Source organism: Myzus persicae, unplaced genomic scaffold, assembly GCF_001856785.1.
Source record: "Myzus persicae strain clone G006 unplaced genomic scaffold, MPER_G0061.0, whole genome shotgun sequence".
Classification (NCBI taxonomy): domain Eukaryota; kingdom Metazoa; phylum Arthropoda; class Insecta; order Hemiptera; family Aphididae; genus Myzus; species Myzus persicae.
The window spans coordinates 122,872-135,871 of record NW_019100691.1 but is presented as its reverse complement, the minus strand read 5'-3'; the positions used below and the strand labels follow the sequence as shown (position 1 = coordinate 135,871).

The following is a 13,000-nucleotide window of genomic DNA, read 5'->3' as shown; positions in this document are numbered from 1 at the left end:
AAAGGAGAGGCTACTTTAATATGGGAAAATTCAGATCAAAGAACATCCATTTTGTTCAATTTATATATATTATATAAATACATTTTTTTGCGAACCTCCGAAACCGCACCTGACCACATTAAGTCACCGTCGACCTGGATATTCTAATAAGACAAAATACGACTCGCTAATAACAATACACCATAAATTTTACTGCGCTCACAATCATAATAATAATATAGAATGAGAAAGAGCGAGACATTGTAGAAAAAAAGAGGATGAAACTGGCGGAGAAGGGGATTTTCTACTACTTATGTATAAACAATATCATAAAGGCAAAAAGAGTAGGGAACCGGTATACAGCGTGATTGCTAACATTCCTGGCAGCTAGACATCGTCGTCGCTACCGCTACCAGCTTATACTACTTTCCGAGAACCTAGCCATATGTATTATGTATTATGTATATATGACATAAGGGGCTACTTGTAGGTTTCCTGCAAAACTCTTAAAGAGCTAACTCTTTTAGAGCCATACATTTAAATACAAATTAAAAGTGTTAACAGTCGTCAATTATGTTAAAAAAGCAAGAACATTCAAAGTACAATTTGTACTTAGTTTTTACTATTTAGTTAATAGGTAATATTTAAGGTAATATCAAAATCAGTTTTTTATTGGAGATTCATGTCAATATGGTATGACCAATAACAATACGAATAAATCTTTACATTCATAGAGAAATAATCACACATGAATAAAATGTGGATAATTACAGAACGCCTCGATACATTTTTGTACAGTAAAATAATACTTTAAACATTAATATTATTATAGAATATTAAGCATTTTTAAAACACTGGATTTTAATATTTAATATAAAAAATTCGGGGAAGTGGGTAACGCACTGCTATACATTAGGTGTATATAGAGATTAGAGAGTCACAGAAATGGATGTGTTAAATTTTAATTCGATGAAATATAATCATTGTATACGAAAACGATTCTGAGCATAGACGGTCTATCAGCCTATAATTTTACTAAGTAGGTATATTTTATAATATTATTTTAATAAAAGTAATTCATTTTACTATACTATACATAAAGTCTTTCTAGTATTACTAGACTTAAAATAACTATAAAAAAACTGTTTATGTATTTTTTGGTTATAAAATGTATTTACCTTGTTTTAAATTTTCAATCCTTGGCAATAAGAATTTGAATTTTAAATGCTCATAAAAAAAATCTTGTCTTTATATTTTTAATATTTTTAAACTGGTGTTGAAACAATTTGTAAGGAGCCTTGTATTAATTTGTTAAGCTTTTACACCCAACGAATACCATTTTACTGACACTAAAATATGAAAAAACCAAAAAAAACTGAAAATTGAAAATGTCTGTTAACAGCTCAAAACGAGTCAAAATATTTTGAACATTTTATAAAGTACAAAAAATGATAAACATATACTACAAATTTCAAGTACCTACAGTTAATTGTTTTTTGATTACAACTAGGTAAATAAGAAAATCACTCCATGAGAAATCGAGAGAATATCCATTGTTGTAAAAATTTGAACTTCAAGCGCTCATAAAAATGTAATTTGACTTTCCGGTAGACATAGAACATTTTTATGAATTTCTAACTCAACTTCAACACGAGTTATAATATTTTGAAAATTATATGGATAAATGCAATTATAAAAAATTTGTGAAAATTGCATGGATGTACTGAAATTTTTTTAGAGTTACACCAAAACCAAAATGGATTTGGTCAAATCTCAGTTTTGCTTTCATTGTTTGTTTGTTTTTCCTGACGCTTTTGAAAACTATTTGGAATTTTTCACTTTAGACACTCCCCTCCAAAGTATCAACTAATTTCACTGTCTTACCAGAAAAGATTCTGTTGAAGAAAATTGAAGCATTTTTACTGACCCAAATAGGGACGAAAGACATGCACAAAAAAATTACATTTAAGACTTAAGGCATGATATCGTGATTATCGGTTATGTCTTATTTTTCGGTACTTGTATCACATATAGACAGACAAAAGTTGTAGTACTGTATACACATGTTAATACAGAATTTCTGTACATATTAAATTATAAATTATTTTACGAACTATATGTATGATAAATAATTTGTTTGGTGTTACTATTTGCCCCAGGGCCCATCATTCTATGAACCAGGCCTAGTTACACCGGAGACCGTCGATTGCGACCCAGACACAGGCATATGATTTTTTTTTCCAACCTTTTCTGTGTTCCGATTGCATCCCTATTGTACCCCTTCCGATTCAACCTTTTATACTTTTCTGCAGTGTTGCAAGTTAGATATTTATACAATTTTTTCGATCTTTTTTGAAGTTCCGATTGCGTCCGATACATTAGTCATAATTAGTAATTATTTTGTTAATGATATTCAAAAAATAATACAAAAATAAATAATAATCAGTCAAAATATATTAATCAATATATACATATTGGTACATACTGGTCATGAAATACAATTTTCGTAAGCTCATTAAGTGAAGACCAGATTGTGTTTAAATAGATCTGCACAGTGCACACCATCATATGGGATAAATATACTATGTGTATGTTAACGCTCACCCACTGTACAATAGGACGCAATTAAAACACAGAAAAGGTATAAAAGGCTGAAACGGACGCAATCGAATGACGCCATAAACCAAAATCGATTTTGAGAAAAATTCCCGTTTTTCCTAAATTGTTTTTTTTTATTTTTTCCGGCTCTTTTGGAAATTACTGGGAATTTTAAATTTTGACCTTTCGAAACAATGTTTTATTCAAATTTAATATTAGAGCCAAAATAAAATTGATAATTATACTCTAATATTAAATACCTATATGACTATTGGCTCTATATATAAGCTCTTGCGAAAAGTAAGGATCCGATTTTTAGATAATATGTTTCCAGTGTGTCAGAAGAGTAGTCAACATCACACAGATACGATGTCCTATTCATAAAAAATTCTCATAAGTAAAAAAAACCAATTAAACTCAAATTATGGTTTTACAGAAATAATATACACATTTCTGTAATCTGTAAGTTATAATCTGTTTTTGAATGAAGTGAATGAACCAAAATGTATGCAACAACTATATTTTGTTTTGAGAAAAACATAGGAATAAAAACCATTTGCAAAAAAAAATGTCAGAAACTAAAAAGTTAAAGAAACCAGTAAATTGTTTTAATTTTGTTATGTTAAACATTCCAACATCACAGTGTATCATCCATATTAATTATTCATTTTTTTTTATACGATTTGGAGAAAGCAGAACAGACAAAAGGAACAGTACGCGGCAGTTAATAAAAGGAAGAAAATGGTGGTCAAAAACGTGATGAAATGAGGTATGAATCGGCATTCCAGGCATAGCTAAGTACATACACACACACACGTACATATATTATTTATATTTATTTTTATTTATATATATACAAATTTATATTATATATATATACACTCACGTATATAAGTACAAAAACTCGCATAATGGATCTTAGCCGGGTCATGTGGTAGGGAGGGTAGATTGGAGGGGATACCTGGGGTACCATAGGTGCACCTGCTGGCGCTCTGACAAAACGCCAATAAACCTGTTTTGCCTTTTTAATGTTTCAGACAATCACACATGAATAATGAAAAAAAATGCTTTTTAACTTTATATGCAACTCTGTATAGACTAAGAAATATTTGAATGGATAACAGAATGAGTGGTTAATTTTTTTTTTACGATTTTTGATCTCTGAGAATCGTATCATTGAATGAACATATCTGCGAGGAATGTTGTACCTCATCATAACACGAACAAAGACAATTTTAAACGCATAATCGTAAAATGAGTTAAGTAAAAAAGTACCTGTAGTAGTTGCATTAAGATCTAAATAAAAACGAAATATTATGAGTTTGGAGACCTTCACATTTTCCTAATTATAACCTATACAAATGATTATATTTTGATATTTTACTTATAACTAAATATGAATTAAAAACGTGAACTAAACATTATTGTTTCAGTTAACAGTATATCGCTTAATATTTATGAATTTTATAATAAATTATAAAATAGTTTATGGTAAACGTGAGAAAATAAGTTACAGACTATATTTGAAACATGGGTACATTTACGTTTAACATGATTTAACGTTGGGGGATATTAAGGCATCCCTTTTTCCAAGAATAGACCACCCACATGAACCTAAAATATGTATTATATTTCCCTCTCCCCTGTATGCACTGGTGCACCGATATTAATCTCCGACTGTTACAACAAAAATAATAATTATTGCCTATTGGTTATATTTTATTTTATCACCAGAAGAAATTCGTGGAATCGTTATATTATGTTGATTCCATTGATTATAATATGACCACAATCCACGGCATGTTGTACATTAAATACGTAAATAGTTTTCAAAAATGTAAGATACAAGTTTTAACTATTTTAATTTATTTATTGAAATAATAATAAATAAACAATGTACATTTTTATAAAACGATAATCTTAACCAGTGTTCTTTTTTTGGTAGTTAATAATTATTATTAGGAATTAAAATGTACAACAAAAAAGCTATGCTGGTTTCATATTATAATATCAATCATCAATTAATTGAAGTGTATTTTTTTGACCATCCCAAATCCTACCCAGTTCACAGGTTTTTTTTTTACTGGAAGTGGATAGAAACATTGATTGTAAAATTTTCCGAGGGCCCTTACCCTATCACTAAAATAACAATAGATATAATTATAGAGTGTGTATTAAATCACATTAAACATTATTATTTTTAATGCTATTTTTATATGTCTTTTATAAAAATTCCCTTAGTACAATATCCATTTTTCTTAATTTTAAATAGTTGGGAAATATTGAATGACATATGGCATTTATAACTGTTTAAGGAAGTTTACAATTATGTATACTATATTAATTTAGGTCAGTAATAACGGTTCGAATGTCTGAATTGGGTGTGAAACTTAACAAGTTTTTCAAATGGTTGGTTGGTTGACAAAAACTCCGTTTTAAATAAAGTTTGGAATCATTTTTTGAAGACAAAAACCCAGAAAATACACGATAGTCCACCACATTGTTAAAAATGATTATTATTCCTTATATATCATTTAAATTGTATTAATTTGTTTTTAAATCTATATTAAAATAATTTAAGGTCATGATTTAAATTTATAAATGAATTGTAAATCATTATTATAACATATTTATTTTTTTTGGTTAAGTAGTTACAGGCAAAGTTAGAGGCATATGCCCCTTTAGCACTTAAGTAATGCAACACTGGAAATTAGAGAACAATTCAAATTTACAATTTATAAGCTGAAGATTAAAACTGGTCTTTACTTACTTCAGCTCTATAAGATTTGTTTGAGTTTTAATGTTGATATTCATATTACCATTGATTATATAAACAAATGGTTTACATAATCAATGATATTACTATAGTAATAAAAATTAAAAAATATTCATAATGCCAGTCCTACTATAAAAAGAACTATGGTTAATGCTTTTATATGTCTACCATGCCAATAATGTTAATATCTAGTAAAAATAAAATATTTTGTTTAATAAATATAATACATTTTACTATGGTGCTATCTAATCTAACTATTATTAAAGTAATAACATAAATGACAATTATTTATAACCATGTGTAATTTAAATTATTTGTTTGAAATCTGAAATATATTACTATCATAGGTTTATATAATAAAATAGATATTTATAACAAGAACAAATAACATTTTATGATAAAATAAAAATATATACAGTGAGGTCCCAATTCATGGTAATACTTAAAACTTCAGCCGGATGTCCTATAATTTGATTTGGATTTTTTTACTGCATAAAGGACTAACCTACTATATAAGTTTTTGAAAAACTAAAATTTTTAACTGATATAATTTTAAATGTGTATAACAATTAAGTTGATAATTACATAACTAGTGATTGAGTCTTAAATTAAAAAATGGACATTAAGAATTATTCAATTTTTTCTTATCTAGTATTAAATAATTGTACATAAGACAAAGTTTTTAATTTTTGTTATATATTTATAACCTTACAAGTAATTTATATATTGTATTACTTGTCAAACAAATTATAAACTTAATCAGACACATCGTTAATTGGTGGCTTAGAATGTCCAGACTCCCCAATTTATTGATGAAATACTCAAGGCTCAAATATAATAAAAACAGTTAAACCATATTTTAAAATGTTGACTATAATTATATTTGTTAGGTGTTATTACATAATTATTATTAAAGTGATATAAACACAATAAAGACAAATATGATTAAAAGCGGTTGTAATTTATCACACCGGTTCTACTCAATTTTTAAACAGCATTGTTGGAATAAAAATTATTTGAGGGTACTAGTCATATTATGTAGGATACAATGAATCTATACTACAGTCGTATTAACCCATGGTTCCTATTTTAAAATTTCCCATCACTGCTTGGTGCAAGTACTACAATTTATAATATTTGTGGTAGCCGGTAGGCACTAGGTATCTTTATATAATCTAGACAAATCATTATAATCATCAGTATCCTACAATAATTGTTGATGACAAATAATTCTTACACAAAGTGCACAATTTTATCACAACTGTGAAAGTGGTGCAAGAGTTCATATAATGTAATATTTTTTATTCAATTATATTCAGGGGAGGAGAGTAAGTAAATGTTGGCCATAATTAGGCCACCCTAATTCTATAACCCTAATTACCGGCTTGTAATTAATTACAAAACATTAGGTTTTCAGAAAAATAATTATTCATTTATATTTTTGTTCTATAATAAGGTAATTTACCTGGCACTATTAAATGTAGAAGAAGGCGATGAATCAACAGCTCCAAACGCTATGCCAACAGCAAGGCCTTCAGGAATATTGTGCACAGTGATAGCGATAATGAGTAATAGTATACGTTTCCAACTACATGCTTTCACATCATTATCACATTCTATTTCAGTGTATTCTGGTGGCGGATGGGTAGATTTATAGCATCGCTGTCTTGCATCTGATATTTCTAAAAAAAATATTAAAACACAATTTATATTAGACATATGTATAAGATCTGACAAATTGATAAGAAAAACAAATTAATGTAAAATATATATTACATAAAATTGTATTCTACTAATATTACTTTAGGCATTTTTATAACATAACTTTGAAATATAATTATTTATAAATATTTAAATTATATAATAAATTATTTGAATTATTTCTTAACTATACAATTATAAAATGAACGAGTTGTTTAGGGAAGTGAGGTTAATTTTTTTACATAGTATGTTGTATTTATAGTACTCATAAATAAAAAGTCAGCAATATATTTAAGAAAAAAAACATTAACACTAACATTATATTCTATGCAGCAAAACTCAATTTCACATTAAAACATAAAATTTTTTAAATATTCAAATTTCAACATTTTAAATACTTATTATAACCAGGTCTGAAAGAAAATAGCAGCCAATTTAAAAATATGTGACAGGCTGAGAAATCATCATTTCAAATAATTAATTCTAATCTGGGTCGGTGTTACACAATTTTGTCGGGGGGGTGTGAGATCAAGTATTGCCGACTCAAATTTAATTTATGCCGACACAAAATTTCTAAAAAAAAATATGTTAAGTATAAAAATTCCAGGTTTTTCTGTGTTAAGATGAAGTAAAATAGTAAAAACAAAAACAAAATATAGAACTAAAACATTTTAAACCATTTTATGCATAGTTAAAATATTTTTTACTTGTATTTCATACAGATGTAAAGATACAAGGCTGTCGGAACTATTATAAGATCTAAAAAATAAGTCGTGTACGAATATAAATCAATCAGTGTTTGTCAATAATTTAAAAAATTAAGTAAATAATAAAATTTTTTTTTAATTTAGCAGACGGCAGATGGCAGTAGGTACATCATATTATTTTATAAAATAGATTATATACGGGTACCTGAGATAGGGATTGCCGAATGCCGATTAGCGATGGCAATGATATGCCGACAGACTTAACGGTGTACAACGTACAAAAACAAATATTTATTATAGTATTATAAATTATAATATGGGTCCTTACTCCTTAGCCGACAATATCAGTCGGCAGTATTTAGATTTCTAAATCGGTAAATTCTCAACTGCCGACTGCCGGGACCCGTTCCTATACCATTAAATATACATTTTTTTTTTTTAAAAAGTAAAATTTCCAACGGACAACGGCTCCTTGAAATTGCCGACTGATAATTACAAAAAAATTCAACAGGGGGGGGGGGGGTGACGACCCACCATACCCCCATTGTCGCCGGCCCTGATTCTAATACATTTCATGAATAGAGAACCACTAGAGTTTTAATTGTTAGGCCAGAAAGGTATTCATTCTGAATTTTGCCTTAATAACCAGTACACTTAACAAGATTAACTACAATTCTTACCATCTGTAATTCCAATTGATTGTTGATTGTCTTTATAATAAGTATGCTCTGTATCAGAATCACATTTGAACTTCTTTTTTGAACACTGGTTTGCTTCTAGAAATAAAATAAAAATTTTAAATAAATAAATAATGTGAAACAAAATGACATGGAAAAATTATATAATAAATAATAATTGTATATAATTATTAAGCTTAAAGTAAAAACGAATATTAAAATAATAGCAGTATTTAATATTTGGAAAACTACTCTTTAAAAGATTAATATTTTTGAATTATTTTTCATTATAATATGTAGTGGTTAATGACAACAATTTAAGATTAACTCTAAGAAAAGTATTGAAAATCACTGAACTATTGTTAGATTCTAAAATAGAAGAAAACCTAGCAGACAATATATTTTGTGATTATTTTATTATAAATTTTAATATTGAAGCATATTGATTCTCAAATTAAATCTTTAAAAAATAGGTACCGTGTATACTTATTTGAGGGTCTTATATTTTACTCAGAATATGAAATTTCAACTTGACGCATTTGTTTATATATTGTTAATCAATTGTAAGTATAAACTTTAGATGTATAAAAAAAATATTTACCAGGTATTAAAATATTAAGTACGTCCATTTCATACATTGATATGATTAAGTCTGATAAATACACAAAAAATGCACCAAATACAAAACCAACAAGTGCCGGTATAAATGAAAACTGTCCGTCATTTCCATAAGTACTGTCCTGTCCAGCAAGTTCAATTGCTGGTGCTAACAGTGACCAATACGATGCCGCTATCATCACACCACTTGAAAATCCCAAGCTCCCATCTAGTAGCTTTCTCTGCAAAAGACATCAATCACCAATTTAAATTTACATTCCACTTGTCAAATTGCTGTTTTAGAGGAAAAATACACTAAAATTTAGAATCCATATTTACTTGAGTACCGCTGAATACCAGTATTAAACTGGACCCGACAGCCGTTAAGCCCCATGTAAACAAAGTGCCGAACAGTGTCTGGACGACCGGACTAAAGTTTGGTAACATGATCGATACTTCCGACTTTGGGGGCCGGTTAAGAACCTTCTTGATGACGAATGCGTTGGAATCGTCTCAACTCATCAGAATCTGAATATCTGATGGTGTCGGCGAAGCGTACACTCGTAAAACGTATTTAATCTTAATTTCGTAGCGAAAGAAACACACTTCATGTTTGTGTTTACAAAATATAAAATAAATAATATTATATTATACCTACCTGCCAGTCTGATTGTTTTGATAATATAAGGCGCCATCTGGCGGCGTGAGCCACGACAATCGTCGGAATAATAATATTGTTGTTTGTCGACAATTTATTTATTCTGTGATAGCACAGACAGTAACATCTACAGACTGAAGTACAGAACTGGTCCATGTTAAAAGATAAGCCCAAGGTGGATCCACCAAGGGTAAGCCAATCAATGTAATAATGATATTTTGTAACTTAAATCTTGTGGCTCAGATCATCTGACCAAAATAATATGATCTAAAGATTAATGTATATTAGTATATTACCTACATAATTAATATTTTACTCTGAGGCAGGCGCGGCGTTTAGGGGGGGGGCATGGGCCCCCCCCTAGACATCAAACTACGTATAAATAATAATTTTTTTCAGAAATCCGTATAGAAGTTCTAAGAATTATAATCACGGCCTCTGTAGGGTGTAAATAGTTTTTTAATATATATAAATTTGTATATGTTAATTAACCATTTAAATTTTTTAATATAAATATTTATTTTACATTTTTACCTTCCTACTAACGGGGAATAGTAAGTTCCTACACGAGAGTAGCAGGTAAACAATTACATACGTTACTTCCTACACGACGGAAAAAGGTACATATGTAAGTTCCCACACGGTAAAAAACAGGTACGTATGTTAGTTCCTACACTGCGGAAAGGGTTAAATATGTATATTATACATAGACGTATCGTTTTAATAATAATATGTCCAGCCGTAGCTTACTAATATACATTAAATTAATATACTTCATTTAAAGCAAAACTTATACAAAATTACGGGAAAAAACGATTTTTATTATATTTTTTAATCACCATATTATATACTATTTATTTGTGAAAATGCACAATGACGATTTTTATTATATTTTTTAATCATCATAATATATTTGTTTTTTTTAATTCGTAGATACATATTAAAATTGTGTATAATATACATATTTAACCTTTTCCGCAGTATCTAACATACGTACCTAGTTTTTACCGTGTAGGAACTTACGTACGTACCTTTTTCCGCCGTGTAGGAACTAACATACGTACCTGGTTTTTACCGTGTAGGAACTTACATATGTACCTTTTTCCGTCGTGTAGGAACTAACGTATGTATTTTGTGTACCTACTACTCTCGTGTAGGAACTTACATTCGCCCATACCAACCTATTACAGTGGAATCCGCTTATTGTGGGCACCGGTTAATATGGGCAAACAGAGCTGGTCCCAATACAAATGTATATTAACAATGTTAATTCGGTTTTTATGGCCAACCGCTTAATGTGGGCAAACAGGGCTGGTCCCAACGTGCCCACATTAAGCGGAATCCACTGTACATGTTTTTTTCCTCAGTAGGTTAAAAAGTAGGCTGCAACTTGTTTGCGCACATTTTATAATTTTTACCTGAAAAATAGTAACTCATTTGCGCACACGGTTGTCCTAAATGTACAACTGGTTTGCGCACACGAAAATAAGGCTATATGACATAAGCGCCAAAGGTGCAAAAATGCAAGGCTGGGCAATAACGAGTTAAAAAGTTAAAGTTAAGTTAATAAGTTAATTTTATATTAACTTTTTAACTTAACTAGTTACTTTTGGCTTTTCATTAACTTAACTTTTAACTGTTAAAAATGACATATCATTTGCGCCAAAATAAATATTTTATATAAGTAGTTTTTCTAAATTGATATATCTTATAAAAATGATATTATATATGTATACTATATTATATTAATATTATTTTCTATAAATAGTTATTTGAAAATTGCTGTCTTATAAGAATATTTTTATATAGAATATTAGAATATAGAATATTTTCTATATTTTTGCTCTTTAAACAAAATACACACAACACCTTCATTCGTAACAATTTTTGTAAAATCCATTTTAACGAATGCTTACGAAATAGGTACTATAACAATATGTTACAACACAAAACTGCTCACACACAACTGTCTATGTGACAATCAGCTTATACATTTGTCGATTAAGATTAAACTTTTGAGTATGAACTTGGAGTATGAGTTTATGTACGATACACGATTTTGGCGCTTTTGTACGATACCACTTTTTTTTTCTTATCTCATTTTGGTGCTTATGTCTTCCACCGGAAAATAACTATATTTAGTAGGGCTACATGACATAAGCGCCAAAGGTACAAAAATGACCTATCATTTGCGCCAAAATTTGTATGACATAAGCGCCAATCTAATATTGTATACCTGTTGTACTTAACACATGGCATAAGCGCCAAAGGTATAATAATGACCTATCATTTGCGCCAAATTTAATATTTTATTTCATATAATATATTACATTAANTCCTAAATGTACAACTGGTTTGCGCACACGAAAATAAGGCTATATGACATAAGCGCCAAAGGTGCAAAAATGCAAGGCTGGGCAATAACGAGTTAAAAAGTTAAAGTTAAGTTAATAAGTTAATTTTATATTAACTTTTTAACTTAACTAGTTACTTTTGGCTTTTCATTAACTTAACTTTTAACTGTTAAAAATGACATATCATTTGCGCCAAAATAAATATTTTATATAAGTAGTTTTTCTAAATTGATATATCTTATAAAAATGATATTATATATGTATACTATATTATATTAATATTATTTTCTATAAATAGTTATTTGAAAATTGCTGTCTTATAAGAATATTTTTATATAGAATATTAGAATATAGAATATTTTCTATATTTTTGCTCTTTAAACAAAATACACACAACACCTTCATTCGTAACAATTTTTGTAAAATCCATTTTAACGAATGCTTACGAAATAGGTACTATAACAATATGTTACAACACAAAACTGCTCACACACAACTGTCTATGTGACAATCAGCTTATACATTTGTCGATTAAGATTAAACTTTTGAGTATGAACTTGGAGTATGAGTTTATGTACGATACACGATTTTGGCGCTTTTGTACGATACCACTTTTTTTTTCTTATCTCATTTTGGTGCTTATGTCTTCCACCGGAAAATAACTATATTTAGTAGGCAATGATAATCATCGATAAAGAGTACGGAAATGTTATTAAATTCCTTACAATCAGTACGTCTCGAGAACTTATAGTGTGCATACATAGAATTTATGACTCTAACCTATATTTACTGAACATGGATTTAGAAATTAGTGAAGTTTTATTATTTTATTATTCTTAAAATACAAACGGAATCAGATTTAAAAATAACATCAATCAACAAAAGTATAAATAATTATCGCCGTAAGGAGTCAATAGAATCAGTCGAACATCGCATAAGCTTATGGACAAAAT

General features: G+C 28.7%; 1 protein-coding gene across 2 annotated transcripts in view; it reads right to left on the bottom strand.

Annotated features, from left to right (window-relative positions):
• LOC111041746 (zinc transporter ZIP11) overlaps positions 1 to 9,702 on the bottom strand; it is a 61,604-nt gene extending 51,902 nt beyond the window's left edge. The window contains exons 1-4 of one of the 2 annotated variants that reach the window (XM_022326155.1): positions 9,375 to 9,702; positions 9,040 to 9,277; positions 8,442 to 8,537; positions 6,819 to 7,035 (exon numbers count right to left, since the gene is read on the bottom strand). In XM_022326155.1, coding sequence (XP_022181847.1) covers positions 6,819 to 7,035; positions 8,442 to 8,537; positions 9,040 to 9,277; positions 9,375 to 9,482 — 659 coding nt within the window. In that variant the 5' untranslated portion in view covers positions 9,483 to 9,702. The remainder of the gene's footprint in view (positions 1 to 6,818; positions 7,036 to 8,441; positions 8,538 to 9,039; positions 9,278 to 9,374) is intronic. The other variant, XM_022326147.1, reaches the window with a different exon arrangement.
• Between the last annotated feature and the right edge of the window lie 3,298 nt (positions 9,703 to 13,000).